Genomic DNA, 20026 nt, shown 5'->3' with positions numbered 1-20026 from the left:
TTTTTCCATTATTTATTACGATTAACATCATGCTGTTGTGCACAGTAAATGTAAAATTTTCTTTTTCCATGTTTCTTCTTCTTTGTTTTGGTAATATTTCAGTGTTGATTTGATTTTTGTAAATTCACCTGCTTTCATTTTTGTGTTGGTTATTTGAATTTGTTTAGGCAGATACTTGGTGAAAGGAAGTTGTGGGAGTTAAAAGACAATTTATATTTTCCTATAAGTGACATTTATATCATAAGTGACATTTTCATATAAAAAGCAGTCCTCTCATTTTTATCAATTTATATTTTCCAGGGTAGAAGGAACTCTAGAGGTGAAACATAATTTCAATACAACTAAACATTACTTCAATTTATATTTTCTCGCATTTTTATTTTTGTCTCTATTTGTTTATTATTGTTTATTTTCTCATTTTTGCTCACTTATTTTTATTCATATAAAACAACGGCTGAGGTTTCATCTCCACATGGACTTTTTTTTACTTCCTATGTGGAGACTCGTATCTTTTCTGCGTGAAGGTTCTTTTTCTCCATTTAGGATTTATTTTATATTTTGTACTCAGATTTATTTTATTACATGAGTTATTGTTAGATGTATAATATATTAAATCTTGTGTTTTGTCATACAAAAAATAAATATAAAAATAAACAATTCAGACTTGTACTAAAATTTAAATTTCATATTATAATTTTGACAGAAATAGACATGCAATGTATTCTATTATATAAATGAAAGATGTCACATTTAAAAAAAAAAAAGCAAAAAAAAAAAAAAAAAAGAAGAAGAAGAATGCGCCCTACATACAATCACTATCACATTTAATATTTGCTTAAGGATTGATCAGAAACTATCTACAAATTTAAATATAAAATTATAAATTCATAACATTTACACCTACTTCTGAGTTACATGAATTAGGTATATTTAACATGTGGATAGAAAACTGGTATACTACCAAAAAAAAACTCTTTTTTTGTCCACTTGAAGAACTTTTATGGTAAGAGCTCATAACTTAATTGAGTTTTGAATAGAGATGGTAATTTTTCCCAATATCACTTCAATGAGAAAATAGGGTGGGGATGGGAAAATTATATTTTCACACACTTAATAACTAAACAACTCTTACATCATAATCAAAATAATGTTATAATTGACCTCACAATATGTTATAACTAATCACATTTTGTCATAATTCAGCTAAGTTTTTGTTCGGAAGATCTTTTATTAATTTTGGATAAATTTTACAAGAGATTTCTAATTTTTTATGATAAAAAAATTAATTATTAAAAGTGTATTATGCTATTCTATGATACAAATACAATGACGAATCTATGGTGTGTGATAAAAAAAAAACATAATTTTTTCCAGCAACTTTTTTAATATCGTCAACAATTTTCACTTTGTCCTTATTACCAAACAAGATTTTACCTTGAATGTAATACTTTATACTCCTTTGAAATAAACTTTTCACCAATTGTCTCTACTATTTAAGGATGAAATTAGACATTTGGTAATGAATTACTATCTTGTCAAGACCAAAATTTTATTTTTAAAAAGGTATACCATTTAGCATTAAATTATTTGGTTCTTAAAATTACATTTATTATTGGCATGAAATTTTTACATTACAGTGTATACTAAATATATTTTTATTTTCATTTTTGCCAACAAATGAACATAAACATGTTTAAAATATTGGACAAATTCCAAAAAAAAAAACTCCAGAGTTTTACGTATTTTTTAATTTAAACTCGAAAGTTTTAATTTCATCAATTTAAATTTTGAACTTCATTCTGTGTCACAACCTACACTCATGTCCATCTCAATTTCTTTGTTTAACAATTTTTTTTTTTTTAAATACATGTGGCAATATATTATTTACTCTTTTAACTTCTTCTAAAACCACTATTAAACTTGACCATACTAGATCATAAACTATCATAACCATTCATTTAAATATTACCATACACCTCACACAGTGGATAAACTCTCTCTCCTTTCCCATCTCTTTCGCCATTGAAACCTACTTGTTTCCTGCTACAGCATAACGACATCAAAACCCACGCTGCCTCTACAATCATCCTCCCCTCCCTCTTGCCCCATAACCCATCGCAGGACTTTTCCCAAATTAAGGCAAAATAGCAACTTATTTATCAAAGTAGGCCTAGTTTGGACGAAATTCCCAAACTAAGGAAATTTTATTTATACATAAAGCATGGTTAGAAACCACACTTTTAAGTAAATTTTTTTTTCTTCAAAAAACATGGTTGCAAACCACGCTTTTACTGTTGACCAAAGAAAGCGTGGATGATAACCACGTTTTTAACCATAATGTAAAAACGTGTTATCAAAACTTTTTTATTTCCACATATTACTTTCTCAAGATGAATATAATAATCTAAGCTGCTAAGTTATACCAACTTTTTTGTATTTGATCGTTCATTTTTTAAAGAAAAAATCGGTGATAAATTTAATTATTAGGTTTAGTGTATTTTTTTTATTGGTGAGAGGTCCACAATTTATAAAATAGTTTGGTCATTTCTTACAGGCATATAATACTCAACGAGTTTTACACATTTAACGATTTGGATTATCGAAACGGGACTCGTGGCGGGCCCCCACGAGCCCAACAGTACCCTCCAGTATCGGATTGGAGGGAAGGTTAGCCCATTCTATTTCCACATATTACTTTCTCAATACACACATTATAAAAATATAAATTCTCAGTACACATCTCTATATTTCAATATTACCCTCATTTTCAATTTTAAAACCCTAAGGTTATGTCTCGTTTCAATTTTTGAATCAATTTTTTGAAATTTTTATGAGAAAAATATAAATTAATTAGACAAAAATAAATACCAAAAAAATATTTTTTAATTTTAAAATTTTTTTTGCCCCTAAAAAGATGAAACCATACTGAAATAAGGAAAAAAGTACATATATTTTTATTTTTGAAAACATATTCTAAAATTATACTAACTAGAGTCTAATTTTTTTTCTCATTTATCCACTCATCTTTTACTGTCGTTGCCGCCACTTTCAACCCTCCATCGCCACCGCCATCATCGCCACTTCTAACTCATTCCCCTCCATCCTAGACTTCCATAGTCAACATTGAGTGATTCGTGGTGAGAGACTTGTGGGAGTGTATGGTTCATGGTGGAAAGTGATCGCAGGCGGATAAGAAAAGAGACAACGAGAGGGGATAGCGAATGAGAGAGGTGGCGCTGGCGATAGAAGATGGTTGTGACATTTTAGAAATAAGGTTTGAGTTGAAAAAGATGAGGTTATTATGATATTTTTATTCTAGGATAAAATTATATTAATGAAAATTTTCATTAAATATGTGAACTGATGGGAATTAGTGTCTGGAAATAGAATTATCCGTATTTGAGCGTCTGAACTTTTGACCAAACAAAATTAGGATTTGGATTTATGGACCGAATGCCTTTTTTTCTAATGATTTTTGTGCTTACATATTAGGGATTTTTTTTTTTAAGGTTCTTGATATTAAGTTTTCATAAAATAAAAGATATACAATATTTTTCTAGTAGTTAAGGTCCTTCAACATTTCTATAGAGAAAATTTTACTCAAAAAATTTTTACTCGACTTAGAAAAATTTTGCTCCAACTCAGAGAAATTTCAATTTTCACATAAAAATTTATCTGTGATCATACCAAAGAAATTTTGAAATTTCTCTGAGTCAGGGTCAAAATTTCTCTGAGTCGAATGAAATTTCTCTAAGTGGGGCAAAAATTTTCTGAGTCGAATTTTTTCTGTGAAAATGTTGAGAGACCTTAGCTAATAAAAAAAAAACATCTTGGACCTCTCCTATTACACAAAGTTGGAGAGGGATGTTTCACTCATTTTCCCTACATTTTTTATACGTGAAATTTTGGAATTTTTGTTTTTATGCTTGATTTTTTGTGTCATTTTATTTTACAAATATCAATCTTATTTTTTTTTACGAAAATGCTATAAAATTTTAAAGGTTTATTATGAAATTTTATTATTTTGTGTATGTGTTTTTTTTTTTGTATATATATATATATTTCTAGAGGTAAACGAATTATTTGTTGATTTTTGGAATTCATTTGAAATATTTTATGTTAATTTCTGATATTTTTGTTGAGGGGAGATGAAAATAATGGTAAGATAAACTTATTACTTCACATAAAAAAATATATATATATATATATATTAGAAATTGAATATATTGTGTTTGCTTGTCTTTACAAACATCACAAGTTGTCTTGACAAATGTTGAGAAGTTTAACTAGTATCACATATGTCCACACCTCTTTTATAAAGTCGATGTGAGACAGACAGTTGTTATTAAAATAAGTCTTATAATTGACACACTAGATCGAACTAAAATTGTCCAATTAAAATTTTTTAATTAGGGTTTTAGGTTTTTTTATTTTTATTTTTTTTAAAGAATTGTTTTGTTTTCTAAAATATGGTTTAGATTTTTTTGCATCTTTGATGGTGCCCAATGATGGAATTCATTTTGTTGAGATATTGCTTAGATTTTTGTAACAAGAAAATATATTATATACAACTCGGCAAAGTTTGTCTTTTTCAACGTCATCTTTGATTGCAATTTATTTGTGTACACCGGATCATTAAGCCTGTCCAAAGATGCTTTTACTACTGTAAAAATTCATACACATTTGTGTTTTTTTTTTTTTTTTCATAAAAAAATAAAGATATTAAGGCCAACTTTAACGCTGTACTTGGTTGGAAAATTTAAAAATAAAAATGGTAAGTGAAATGAGAATAAAATATACTTATATTTTACATAGTTTTACACACTCTTTTTCTTTTATTTTTCAAATCCCTTACTAAATTTCTCAACCAAATACAACATAAATGGTTATGCTGTGTGAATCAAATGACGATTAAACATAAGAGTTTTTATCATGAGACAATTTTTAAGTGACTTATATTTGACGTGCACAAATCACTCTAATTTAATTTAACTTAATTGTTATGTAGATAATTGCAGAGTTTATATTATTATGATGCTCGAAAGAGTTTTTTTCAACAGTTTTTTTTTTCCCTTCTAACCAGAGTTTATATTATTTATTTTAACATTTTTTTTGGTCTAATCATCATTAAACAGTTGATCCAAACACTACAAATGATGAGAATTCGGATCCATTATGCTTTGTATTAGATGATAGAGTTGGCCTGGGCTTTTCCCAAATTAAGACAAAATAACAATTTATTTTTCAAATTAGGTCTAGTTTAGACGGAATTCTCAAACTAAGGTAAAATGTTATTACAAATCACGCTTTCACCGTTTTTGTGGCCCTCCTGCTGAAAATTTGTAAAATCGTAAAAACGTGGTTACAAACCACGCGTTTAAAGAAATTTGATTTATACATAAAGCGTTGTTAGGAATCACGCTTTTAAGTAAAATTTGTTTTTTTCAAAAAACGTGATTGTGAACCACGCTTTTACTGTTGCTATTAGCGTTTTCAAAACACGTTTTTAATAAAAAAAAAAATCAAAACCAGCACTCACACTCTTCTTTCTCACACTCACACACTCACATCAAACATATATAATTTTTGATATATATAAATTTTATTTTATAAAATTGAGACCAATATTAAATATATATATATATATATATAATAATTTATAATAGCAAATAATAATCGACTAATAATTTTTATAAATATAAATAATTTTTATCTTTCGAATGGTTAGAAATAATTTTTTACAAATTAAATTAAAACAACTGTACGTATGTATATAACTTGTCCAAAAGTTAAAATGATAATTGCTTTTTACCCTTAAATGATAATTATTTTTTATTTTTTATTTCTTAACCAAATTAATTTTTAATTTTTTAAAAAAAATTTCTAAAAATCAAACCATACATAGCATAAAAATCTTTTGATAAGTCATTTCTTATGTTGGTAACTTATTTAATTATTTGTTAATTTTATGACATTTTTACCATCTGAGGCATGTTTCGTAACCATTTCGTTTTCAGTTTTTAATTTATATTTACAAAAAATTTAAAAACTATCATAAAAATTTGTTTGATAATTTTTTTGGTTTATAAATGATTGTCTCAATTTGTAAATTTGAAGAAAAAACGTAAATTCAAAAAATAAGTTTACGTTAGTTTTTAAACAAAAATTTAAAAATTTTACTAACAAAATTTTTTTTCATTTTATTTTTTTTTTCAAATAACTTTTTTTTTCAATTAATTTTTTTTTCCAATTAAATTTTTTTTTTCAATGAATTTTTTTTTCCAGCTAATACTAACCGAGGGGTAATTGGTAATGCTACTTTAAACTAGGGAGTGGATTGTAATTTCTAAAATGTGAGGGGTGCTAATGTAATTTACCCAATGAGGGCAAAATTGATATTTAAAAAAATTAAATTTCTGGAGAAAATCTGTAATGAAACTTTAAACCTCAGGAGAGAGATGTAATTTTCAAAAGGTGAGGGGGAAACTGTAATAAACATAAACCTCAGAGGGTGTTAGTGTAATTTACCTAAATAAAAAAAATAAATTTTAAGAATTAAAGTAAAAAAGTAATCATTTTATATAATTGATTATTATTTACCATTATAAATTATTATTATATATATATATATATATATATTTAATATTGGTCTCAATTTTATAAAATAAAATTTGCATATATTAAAAATTATATATGTTTGATGTGAGCGTTGTGGGTGTGTGTCTCAGTGAGAGAGAGAGAGAGAGAGAGAGAGAGAAAGAGAAGAGTGTGAGTGCTGGTTTTGATTTTTTTTTATTGAAAACATGTTTTGAAAACACGTTTTTACATTGTGGCCTAACAATGCTAATAGCAACAATAAAAACGTGGTTCGCAACCACGTTTTCTGAAAAAAAAACAAATTTTACTTAAAAGCGTGATTCCTAACAACACTTTATGCATAAATCAAATTTCCTTAAACGCGTGGTTTGTTGTAACTACGCTTTTACGATTTTACAAATTTTTTGCGAGAGGGCCACAAAAACGGTGAAAGCATGGTTTATAATAGCGTTTTAACTTAGTTTGGAAATTCCATCCAAACTAGGCCTAGTTTGGAAAATAAATTGCTATTTTGCCTTAATTTGGGAAAAACCGCAGAGTTGGGACTTTTCCCAAATTAAGCTAAATTAGTAACTTAATTCCCAAACTAGGCCTAGTTTGGACGGAATTTCCAAACTAGGCTAAAGCGCTATTACAAATCATACTTTCACTGTTCTTAGGACCCTCTCGCGAAAAATTAGTGAAGTAGTAAAACCGTGGTTACAAACTACGTTTTTGAAGAATTTTTTTTTTTCTTCATAAAACGTGGTTTCAAACCACAATTTATAATTTTTTTGAGAAAACGTGATTTGGAATCACGCTTTAAATGCAGCACTCACTCTTCTCTTCTTATGCTCTTCTCTCTCTCTCTCTCTCTCTCTCTCACACACACACACAAACACTCATTACACACGCACACCAAACCAATATAATATTTAATATATGTAAATTTTATTTTATAGAATTAAGACCAATATTATATATATATATATAATAATTTATAATAGCAAATAATAATCAACTATATGAAATTAAGACCAATATTTTCAAATAATTTTTTTTTCAATTAATCTTTTATTTCAATTATATTTTTTTCTCAATTAAATTTTTTTTCAAATAATTTTTTTTTTCAATTAATTTTTTTTCAATTAATCTTTTATTTCAATTAAATTTTTTTCAATTTTTTTTCCCAATTAAATTTTTTTTCAATTAATTTTTTTAAAATTAAATTATTTTCAATTATTTTTTTAATTTTTTTTTCAATTATAATATGTGTGATCCCATTGTCATAAATAATAAAAATAAATATAAATATTTTAGGCCTGAATAAACATATTTTTTATTTTATGTTTTTAAATTTTTTTAAACATTTTGTTCAAACCAAACGCGTTTATAATTTATGTTTTTCTAAAAATAAACAAAAACTAGTTTATAAAATTTTTATGAACATAAACAAAAAAACGTAAACGTTACCAAACGCTACCTTAGTGTTTAGGGTTAAAATTTATTTATTTTAAGGTTTAGGATTTATAGTTTAATTCTTAAAATTTATTTTTTTTATAAAATTGAAGTTAAAATAAATTTTGAGAATTAAATTATAAATCCTAAACCCTAAAATAAAAATAAATAAATTTTAAGAATTAAACCCTAAACCCTAAAATAAAAATAATAAATTTTATCCCTAAACACTAAGGTAGCGTTTGGTAACGTTTACGTTTTTTGTTTAAGTTTACAAAAAATTTATAAACTGGTTTTTGTTTATTTTTAGAAAAACATAAATTACAAACGCGTTTGATTTGAACAAAATGTTTAAAAAAATTTAAAAACATAAAATAAAAAATATGTTTGTTCAGGCCTATAATATTTATATTTATTTTTATTATTTATAACAATGGATCACACATATTATAATTGAAAAAAAAAATTAATTTTAAAAAAATTATTTGAAAAAAAAATTATTTGAAAAAAAATTTAATTGGGAAAAAAATATTTGAAAAAAATTTAATTGAAATAAAAGATTAATTGAAAAAAAAATTATTTGAAAATATTGGTCTTCATTTCATATAGTTGATTATTATTTGCTATTATAAATTATTATTATATATATTTAATATTGATCTTAATTTTATAAAATAAAATATATATATATTAAATATGATATTGGTTTGGTGTGTATGGGGTTTGGTGTGTGTGTGTGTGTGTGATGAGTGTTTGTGTTTGTGTTTGTGTGTGTGTGAGAGAGAGAGAGAGAGAGAAAAGAGCATAAGAAAAGAAGATTGAGTGCTGCATTGAAAGCGTGATTCCAAATCACGTTTTCTCAAAAAATTTACAAATCGTGATTTGGAACCATGTTTTATGAAGAAAAAAAAAATTCTTTTAAAACGTGATTTGTAACCACGCTTTTTTAATTAAAAGTATTTTTTGCAGGAAGATCCTAGGAATAGTGAAAGCGTGATTTGTAATAGCACTTTAACCTAATTTAAAAATTCTGTCCAAACTAGACCTAATTTGAAAATTAAATTACTAATTTAGCTTAATTTGAGAAACCCACCACGCGCGCGCAGAGTTAGCCTTTTGAAGTTCTCAAAAAAAAAAAAAAAAAAAATCAGATTGATGGACTTTAATTTTTTCCGACTATATGATGTAAGCAAAACCATAGTGTTGTGATTATTATACTCAAAAACATATATATACAAACATGTAAGTGACAAAAAAATATATATGATGCTTCAATATATGTACATATATATGTTACATATACGTATTTAAGCAATATGCAATTTGAACCCGATCCAACAACAACTCACCCAACAGTGGCCCTTTAGGGTTGATTTCCCTTGCTTTTCATTTATGTTCAAAATACAAAAATACCTCTTATATACATAACAAAGAGTCATTAAGATTAATTAGGATTTACTTCATTTTCTCCCTTTTCCTTCCTTCCCACTAGAGCGGATCCTAAGTGTACAAACTACCGAATTTTCTTAATTTTCTTGTACATTTCATAAAATTAAATTCCTAAACCTAAACTTGGATCCTAAATGTCGAAGAGCTGAACAAACTATCACACTTGTTTTTTTTTTTTAATAATACTGTTTTCCTTTTTCTCCAGAAAAGAAAAAAAAAAAAAAAAAAAAAAAAAAAAAACTACCACACTTAATTTTCTTAATTTCTTATACATTTCATGAAAAACTTTGACTAGTAATAGTATGTTTAACTTCATACTTCTCGAGGTTCAAGCCAGCCATTGATGAAACAACGATGCAAAGAGGGTAATATATCTTAAAATCTTATATTTGTCATTACAAAAACAAAAACAAAACATACTCACACAACCACCAATGAACTCAGAGGATAAGCCAGGAGAGAACAAAAAAATAATAAAAAAAAATTTCAGGCAGCAGCCTTCATCTTTTACTACAAAAAGCAAAATACAGATGAATACATATATTCAAGAAAGACAGCACTAGATCGAGGATGTGATGGAGGATCAGGCTTAGGCTCAAGGCATTCACGAGGAAAATGTTTATAGAAGGCATTTACTGCACCTGTCGCCCCATCCTCATTTTCCATGGCCTTTGCCAATTCGATAGCATGTTGTTTCACCTGCACACACAACATAAGCTACCTTTATCAACTTTTCCGTTAACAAATATGCTATGAGCAACCAAAACTATGACACTTGAAATCCTGACCACCATACAACATGAAAATGTGTAACAAACCTGCACTTGCTCATCAATCCCACAAGCTTGATGTTAAATTCAAAAATTTCAAAAGAAAGTCTCTCTGTCTCCTAAACGTTTGTCACCCCCTCACAATACAAAAGGGTTTTCGAGTAATTAAGTGATATTCCTCGTTTCGTGACATCCAAAAACACTAACATAATTGTAAATTAGTTTCACTTTATTTTTTTACGTCTTGAGAATAATATTGCAGAATTGGAATTTTCTAATTATCAACTTCAATTTCTCCAGGGCCAAGTAGTTAGTTTCGTATTTATGGATAGCTAGCTACACAACTTCAGTGTTCACCAAGGGCACAAGCTGCATACCATTAACATACAACAATAATAACAGCCAGAACAATGCTAGTGAGAATGATTACAATAAAAAAAAATGTGATGATTTGAAAGGAACAAATGATTACCATAGGATCCAGCATGAAATGTATTGCATTAACTAACTTTTCAAGTGAGAACTCCTCAATAGGGATGGGTGGAGGACCTATTCCCCTGGCATGAACCCGCTCTCCCCAAAATGGTTGGTCCCCAAAGAAAGGAACAACAGTTGTTGGGCACTGAATTCAAATGAAAAGATGCGCACACAAGATGAGCAAGGGAAATAATCAAAAGACAATAACAGTTCGTCTAGATAGATGTGGATTTCAAATCAAGGGATGAGGTTAAAAATATTGAAGAGTTAGCTATTATTAGTGAACAGAAAAATTATAGGAGATAAATTATAGAAGATAAAACTATCTAATTCAATCTTGAAATTCATAATTAAACCATCAAATCTAAATTTGAATTCTTATCCTCGAATGATTAATGTCAAATCCATACATTTCAAATCCACATCCATCCAAACACCCTAAGTCCCGCAGAAGGAACAGTTAGCTACCGCAGCTTTAAGACCAGCAGCAGTTGTTCCTGCCCCCCCATGATGCACCTGGAAAAAGCTCAACAGAATGTCATGCTGCATTTGATAGTGGGAGCAAAGGCAACAAAATTTGAGAAAATAAAAAAAAGAGTAATTGAAGTACTGAACCACAGTAATAAATGAAATTTGTTCTACAATATCCCTTTCTATCAAGTACTAATGTAAACACTTCTCTTTACAGCTTACAACGATGAGATTTTAATTCCTGTTTCAATAAGATCTTTGTTTTTTTTTTTTGTCACAAGCTAATCAGCATGTGTCGTTCACATATATAGGTTCTCACAGTAAATCTGAGCAAGTCAAAAGTAAACAGCATCAACAATGTAAACCAATGCAAATAAGTGAATCCAATATATATAGTTTCCTCAACAATTTGTTAATAACACTAGTTTAGATTTGTGTATTAAATAATTTACTTAAAATTCAATTGAATGAATTAATGTATCACAACGATAAGCATTAGGGAAATGATCTACAACTTGGTGAACAACAATGCAACTGCCAAACATGCTCAGATATTCAAGTTTGATCATGAACAAAACATTATGTTGGACTGGAGCTAAACTCCACCACCCCCCCCCCCCCCCCCCCAAAAAAAAAAAAAAAAAGGAAAAAGGAAAAGATATATACTGCTGTGATGCCGAGTATGGGCTTCACCACATGCCATTTCATTCCCTTGGATACAATAAATTCTCTCTACATTAGTACTTAATATCTTTGCTTGATTGCTTATATCAATTCATGGAAATTTATTTAATTTTGAGAATAGATTATTAGTCAACATAGTTTAGTAAGACTTCTAATTTTTTTTTTTCTCTCTAGGTGAATGTCCTTCTAACATGTTGGACACATATCTCTTACCTTTACCCAAGTGTAGATTGCCTGACACAGGAACCTCATACATTTAGAACAGTCCATGCAACATTGATCACCATACTACTAAGATGCATTACACATCTCATCTCCTAATGCAGATTAAATGCTTCAAAAAAATTCCTGGTTAACTCTAAATAAATAATCCATTTATAATTACCCCAAATTATGTAATAGTAATTAACATTGACAACATAAAACAAGGGGAAGGAGTCTCAAATTATCAAGTTTAGCTCATCTAAACAAAATACCTCTGGTATCAATGAAGCAAGGTGAAAAATCTCTCAAATCCAACTCGTCTAAACACAATACCTTCCAAGTATTTTAAAATTATCAATGGAAAATTTCAATTTCAACAATAGAAAATTTAATTACATAATTAGATTCTCTTTTCACCGACAAAACAACAAAAAATAATCATCCCTCACAAATGACGGTGGATACTCTTTTTAATATGGTTTTAGTGAGTAGGACCCTAACACGTAGGTGGGAGCTTTCATGTATGCAGGCATGAAAAACTTATGATGACTCCTAGAAAGGAGCCAGACCCCAAGATGTCTCACCCAAAAAAGTGATGTCTGGTATGTCCAAGTCCATAAGTAGTGACTGACCTGTAGAACACAGAGATAATCCTCTAACTAAAGAGTTCAAGAGATTTTGTGGGTTTACAGGGGCAATGGAGATAACTTATGGCCTGTCGGTCCAGGTGTTAGAAGTGGACTAGGTACAGAGCTAACCTCCTTTTTTCTCAGACAAAATGGTTGCCTCAAATACATCTTTGCAAACTTGACAGCAAGCTTTTACTGCTTTACCAAGCAATCGTCCCTAAAAGGACTGAGTTTATGATATAAAATGAAATCTATATGTGAATATCAATCAAAAAATTGCGTCCAAATGCACAACAGAAATATGAAATTAAACACCAACGTTCTTTTAGCCCGAGAAATCACTATGCAATATTTGGTCTTCGCATAACGCACTTCAAGTTTTGTAGTAGTGTAAGTATACTTGCTGTTAAGAAGCACGGACACGGACACGGACACGGACACGGACACAGACATAGACATAGACGCGAACACGTGACATGGTGATTTAAAAAAATGGGGACACAGACACCGGGGAGACGACAACACAATATTTTTTCATATATTTTTATTTGTTATGTAGATTAATATTTACATCCACAAACAATCAAAATTAACAAAAAATAACACTAATTCTATATAAAAAAACTTTTAAATTAACACATATTGTTTATATATTTTCATGAATGATAAGTATTTAAATTTAAGAAAAAGTAATAAATTTTCAACTTCCAACATTCATCAAAATGATGGAAAAGACAAGTTGGCATGCTCCCAAAGTGTCCCCCACGTGTCCCCCACATGTCCCTTGAAAATAAATTAATTAAATAAGAGGGACACGCAACCCAGCGTGTCCCATACATGTCCCTGCTGTTTCAGCATGTTCTCGTCATGTCCACATGTCCAAGACGGCTACAGGACTTGTTTTGAATCGTCAGTGCTTTATAGCTCGCTGTGAATCTGATTTGTCAGTCTTCCCATAGCAAAAAGCCAGAATGTAACAAGTTGCAGGAAGAAAAGTAGCAAACAAAGGACCAATTTTTGCTATTCTCTAAGGCTTACAAATCATCAAAGGCACACATGAAACATATAGGAGAATTGTTGCACCAAAGAAGACCTGTGAGCAAAGTTCATAAAAGCAAATGCGTAACACGAGGCATTTTACCCCTCATGAGGCGAGGCGTAATCCTTAGGGCTTCAAGGCAAAAGCATTTCAAATTTTAAATTTTAATATTTAATGAATAAATTAAATATTTTAAAATGGTAAAATAAACAAATAACTAAATATAAAGTTGTAGATACTTTTCTCTGTAAGGCATTAAACTTTTCACTGCAAAAAATGAAGTTTGGCTTCACTGAAAGTGAAATTGATATCCTTAGTTTTAGTGATTGAGCTTCTCACTTAAGAATTAATTATGTTTTTTCTTTATTGGTCATTTACTTAATTTTTTCTTTAGAATATAGTCGCAATATGGTTTATATATATATATATATATATAAACAATCTGCTACACTAAGTTTAACAAAAGCCCAAGGCAACCTCTTCGCATGCGTATTTCTCATATGCTTATGTGTAGAAGGCATACAAGGTGCACCTAAGGTGCATGTTTCAAACTATTATGTATAAACTTTTGGGGAGTAAAGCCTAAAAATCAAAGCATTGATGCGTTTTACCTTAGCCTCAAGGTGAGGCAAGCATCGAACCGAGTCCCTAGCATCGTTTTACCTTAGCCTCAAGGTAAGGCGAGCATCGAGCCGAGTCCCTAGCGTGTCCCCGAAGTGTCCCCCGTGTCCCTTGAAAATAGATTAATCAAATAAGCGGGACATGCAACCCAGCGTGTCCCATACGTGTCCCTGCTGTGTCAATGTGTTCTTGTCTTGTTCACGTGTCCGACACGGCTACGACACTTATTTTGAATTGTCAGTGCTTCATAGCTCGCTGTGAATCTGATTTGTCAGTCTTCCCATAGCAAAAAAGCCAAAATGTAACAGGTTGTGGGAAGAAAGGTAGCAAACAAAGGACCAATTTTTGGTATGCTCTAAGGCTTATAAATCATCAAAGGTACACATGAAACATCCTCTTTGTTAATGCCTTAGGTGATAAGAGAATAGTTGCACCAAAGAAGACCTCTGAGCCATATCAAAGCACTCATAATTCCAGCATGGAAAAAGAAAAACCATGCACTGGAAACATGATTTTTCTGTATTCATTTTCTGAACTGTCTGTTTATTACCCAAAGTTGACAAACAGAGTAGTAACTTAAAGACTGGGTGGCGGAGGCTAGCAGCTGTGCTGATGATGGCAATAAGTCAAAAGCATTCATGTCCTCCCCTCATCAGAACAACCAGTATTGTTTTCTAAAATAATCAACCCTTTTGAGAAAAAGGAAAAAAAAAAAAAAAAAAAGTGTGCCATCACCTTAATATAACTGTTGATTGTCTATGCTGTATTCATGTAATCTAGGCAACCACATGAAATCAGGAAGACACTAATATTGTATCATTTTAACTTTAACATAAATCAATGAGAAAACTACTGAAGTCTTACCACAGCAGCACATCGTAAGAATAACCAGTCATGAGGGCAATTGTCCAATAAGTACACAAAGTCCTTTGGTTCTGCCACTGATAAAAGAAAATTAAATACATACCATCCATTCCTGTAACTTGAACAGCTACAGATGCAAAATTCTAGGAAGCAGATAACTTGGTGACATAAAACTCCATAGTAAACGAACGCAAGGAACCCAGACTTACAGTTCCCTAGGCCACCCCAGCCTTTGTTAATGATGCCTCTTTGACCAGTCAATTGAAGAGCTTTAACAATTATGTTGGTCATTTCCTCTGGTTCCTGAACAGGCTGTAACAAGTTCATAAAATAGACATAAATACAGATAACAAATATATATATATCTACTACTGCTGTTGATAATCCTTGCCCACCGACCAGTTTCAATAGGTGGTGGTGATTCCAATCTTCCCATTGCTCTTAGAAAAGAGGTTAAGACTAGTATTCAACACCCTGTATCTAAATTTGTTCCCTATGATTCATTGTCTCTTTCATATTATGCCTTTGTTTTGTCCTTGTCCTATGTGTGTACACTGTAGGGTTAGAAGGGAGCTAATGATCAATGGAAAGAGGCTATGGTAGAAGAAGTAAAAGCTTTGAGCAAGAATGATACGTGGAAGTTGGTTTTGTTGGGGAATTGGGGAGCTCACGAATGCGCGACAATACAAGCCCAATCTGTCCGGGAGAAACTCCAGAGTCTACACTCGCAACCCTAGGGCCCAACATACATTGTTTGGAACTCATACTCACTTTGTAAGTAGTGAGCCCATCCAATGAATATTAAGACCCACCGCTTTTTACTCTTTATCTTATGTGAGACTCAACTTTCGCACATACTCCAACAATCTCCCTTTGATCTTTAAAAAATTCATTGAATACAAAAAAATACAAAAAATTCAATATATTTTCGTATTTTGTTGTATACACTGATTTTTTAATTTTTTTAATACTTTTTAAATGTATTTATATTAAGTGGATAGTTTTAAAAAAAAAATGATTAAAATGTTAAAAAAATTCTCTAAAAATAAAAAATACTGATTAAAAATTCAGAAAAACTATTTTTGAAAATTCCAAACCAAACATAATGTCAAAATCCGGAACCTCAGGAGAGGTCCCTCCAATTTTCTTAAAATAGTAATTATAGGAAGAATGAGCTCTGGATGGAACTCACAAGGCTACCGAATCCAATGTAGATAGGCGCTCTACCATTTTCCAGCCATTGCACAAGTGAATCTGGAGGTACATAATTTGAGGCAAGGTCCAAGAAACAAAACCCAACCACATCAATCTTAGGTCCCCAATCTGCAGGCCGAGAAAAAAAACTATACATTAAAATGCAATTCTTACAGCAAAGTTTAGTAGTTTCTTTTCCTAGTTTTAGTTAGTGTAGGATATCTCCAAGTTCTATATAAATAAGTCTAATGCTTCTAATTCAATATTGATGAAGAGTATAAGAAGCTCGAGGAAGGCTAAATTCAAAGAAGTGATGATATTTGGACATTGGCATGATTTCAAAGAGAAATAAATAGGAATCTTATAAAATTATGTTTCTTATGTTATTAGAATATTATTTTGTGATTATTTTTATGTTTTCTGGGTTAGGAGTATTTTCGTAATTTGCAAAATTTCTGAATATGAATTGTATTGATTGCCCATGGGTCATCTTGTGGGTCAAGTTATTTAATTAATCTTTGTTTTGTTTCTTATTTGGTTTTAGATTAGTTTTGGAAGTCAAAGATATTGTAGTAGTTTCTTTTTTTGGTTATATAGTTGGTTTAAAAAATCTCCTAGTTTTATATAAAGCCGTGTAATACTTATAATTTGATAGAGTTAATATTTTAGAGAATTTCAAGAGCTTTTGAAACTTCTTTATGGATTGTGTGATGCAATCAAACCCTAGGTGTGATACCTAAGTAATTCTAGGAGTGATTCTTAGACCTATCTTCTTTCTGTTTCTTTGTTTCAATTTACTATTCTCGGATTACGATTCACAGTACTCTAAAAGTACACTTTTCAACCTCAAAACCCTATCCAATCACCCCCAAACCAACCCTTCCCCTACCTATTAGCCTTCAATTTAACCCTTAAAACTCTAAATTACTCACTGTTTCGGCTGTCAAATAACCTCTGCTTGCAAAATCCAGCTCTGTCCTACATCAGATATATTCTGAAGAATTTTGTGAAGCTTTTGAAGCTCTTCTATGGATTGTGTGATGCAACCCTAACCTTACGTGTAAATGCCTATGGGATTCTAGGAGTAATTCCTAGTTTCTTCTTCTTCCTCTTCTTTTCTTTTGAATTTTGTTCACTTAATCTTCAATCAGCTGATCCATTCAAGCTTTTTTTTTGTTTGTAATAGACCCTATTCAGCAAGGTCAGTCCTCTCCCTCTAGATAATTTAAAGCCTAGCCCCTTTGAAACCCTGAAATATCAATATACTGTCCGCAAGTTACTGCTCAATGCTCCTGAACAGCCTTAATTTTTCCATCAAAATCTTTTTCTCTTCAGTCCAAACCTTCAGTAACCAACCCCTAACACAACCCTAGGCCATGTTTCTCACTAAATCAAACCATAACAGCAAAATTAACTCAAATTACATTTATAGGTGCTGCATCATGGAGCTGATTACAAAGTTATGTTTCAACATCTTATATGTGGTCAATATTACTTTCCTGCCAATGTTTCTTATTTCCTTATTTGGTTTCTTATTTTTAGTAGGAGAATCTCAAAAACTTGTACGTATGAATGTATATGAGAACTTGAAAGTGTGTTTGTGTCATTTTGCTCAACCCTTGTGAGGGTGAGCCCTTTTTTCTACTTTGAGGGTTTAAAAAAAGAAAAAAGAAAAAAGAAAAAAAGTGAACTTAATAATTCCCCTGTTACTATTCAACACCCTCAAAGAGACTATTTCAGCCCAAAAATCCCAGTTTATCAAATATTCAATGGTCCTAAATCCTTCCCTTACCTTTTGACTTTCAAATCCATCTCAAAAATCAATTATAAATGCTCTCCAAAATTTCCAACAACTTGCCACTTTAAAAATCCAATCTAATTTCAGCCCCACGTCATCTACTAACCTCAAAACCTTTCCACTACCTATTATAGGACTCTATCTACACACTTTCCTTTTCCCAACCCAACCATAAAGCTAATCATAAGCAGCTTTTTGTTTAGTTCTTTTTACCAATGAAGCTTGATCTATCAATATGTAACATGTTCACACATAACAACATTAATAAATGTAGAATGAAACATTTTGCATTCAGAACTGGTTGAATATGAGGTTACAAACTAAAAAAGGTAGTAGTAGTGGTAGTAACACCAGTAGTAGTAGAAGAAGAAGAAGAAGAAGCAACAAACATGGAAGATATATTTAATTAAAATAAAAAAAAAGAAGAAAATAAAGAAAAATGAAAAAGAAAAAGAACAAGAATAATATGAGCTAAAAGAAAAAAATAGCAACTATTGCTATACCAAAGTATCTCTAGCATCAAATGTAACAAAAACAACTCCAGAAATTTGCCACCGGACAGAAACTAATAAATAACTCCAAATACATGTGCAGACTTGACACTACATTACTCCTTCAATAAACAGCAATATAATGGATAACACGGAAATGACCTTTCGGTTTGGGAACAAGATGAGGACTCCAAAGATAACCATAAGGCAAATCTGGAGAACTATAAGAACCACTTAAATATGTCACAGGTCTCAGCTTCAATTTTTTCTTCCTAAACTCATTTATAATGTCCCATATTCCAAGCCAAATTAGTGCATCAACAATTTGATATGATAGCTGCAAAAAACATTAATCTTCATTTAGAAATGGAAACAAATAATAGAAGCATTCTTTTGAAATTAATTGAGACCCAATAGATTATTAAGACAAATGCAAAAACAAAAAAAAAATGTAGAAGAACAGGCTTACTCTATATCCAACTTCTTGTTTGACACGAGAAAAAGGATGTGGAAACTCGCTGGTAGGCCTGGAAAAAAAAATGTTAAATAAACACGCCTACTTAACTCAGTAGTGCACAGAATGTACGCCTAAAATTATATAGAGATTAATTTACGACATTGGAATAAGTAGGAAACTTAAAACAACAGTACAGATTTGTCAAATTAACATTTTAAGCATTTAACCAACTCCCCCTCCCCACCCCAAAAAAAAAAAAAAAAGTAAAAAGCTTACGTCCATGGCATTGTGAAAAATATATGGAGTGGTACTTTTAGTGCCTCTGCAACATGTGTATGTCCTGAAGAAGTATTTTTTCACATGAGGAATCAGTTGAAATAAATTTTATCAACACTTCAGATTATGAAAATCGACAGATTATTCAGCACAAGAAAAACAAAAAACAAAAACTGTAACAAGAAATAACAGCTTATAGATGTTACAAGTCTACATTAAAAAGGAATTTAGGATTGTGAACTTATATGTCTATCATTGAAAAGGAATAACAGCTTATAGATGTTATATGTCTATCAGTGCTTTTACCAACACTGTTCTCGGGTTAAGATCTGGCTGCACACAGGTTAAAACAACAAAGAAAAGTTCAAGTCCAAGTTTAGAAAAGAAATCAAACCCTACGAATTCCTAGTCTTCAGCTTCACCTTCAAAAGGGTCATGCTTGGACACACAATCTCAAATTCTCCAAAGGTAAATTACAAAGGTATTTATAGGCCATTGAACTTTTCCTACAATTACCAAGACTTGTAACTTCAAATTAAAGAACTACAACTTTTGACTGCGGAAAGAC

At 30.4% G+C, this 20026-nt stretch overlaps 1 protein-coding gene across 9 annotated transcripts in view; it reads right to left on the bottom strand.

Moving 5' to 3' along the window:
• Nucleotides 1–9823: 9823 nt before the first annotated feature.
• The window catches only part of LOC114291564 (sterol 3-beta-glucosyltransferase UGT80A2), a 28207-nt gene continuing 18004 nt past the window's right edge, over nt 9824–20026 (bottom strand). For 4 of the 9 annotated variants that reach the window (XM_082883440.1, XM_082883437.1, XM_082883439.1 and 1 more), the window contains 9 exons: nt 19459–19522; nt 19195–19252; nt 18888–19062; nt 16435–16565; nt 15452–15554; nt 15243–15319; nt 11199–11246; nt 10726–10875; nt 9824–10182 (listed from right to left, as the gene is read on the bottom strand). In XM_082883440.1, coding sequence (XP_082739566.1) covers nt 9994–10182; nt 10726–10875; nt 11199–11246; nt 15243–15319; nt 15452–15554; nt 16435–16565; nt 18888–19062; nt 19195–19252; nt 19459–19522 — 995 coding nt within the window. In that variant the 3' untranslated portion in view covers nt 9824–9993. Of the gene's footprint in view, nt 10183–10725; nt 10876–11140; nt 11247–15242; nt 15320–15451; nt 15555–16434; nt 16566–18887; nt 19063–19194; nt 19253–19458; nt 19523–20026 lie in introns of all 9 variants that reach the window. The other 5 variants (XR_014338193.1, XR_014338196.1, XR_014338197.1 and 2 more) reach the window with 5 other exon arrangements.

Source organism: Camellia sinensis, chromosome 8 (assembly GCF_055761805.1).
Source record: "Camellia sinensis isolate YWXY chromosome 8, ASM5576180v1, whole genome shotgun sequence".
NCBI classification, from domain to species: Eukaryota; Viridiplantae; Streptophyta; class Magnoliopsida; order Ericales; family Theaceae; genus Camellia; species Camellia sinensis.
Note: the sequence above shows the minus strand (reverse complement) of the source record. Positions and strands in the feature narration are given on the sequence as shown.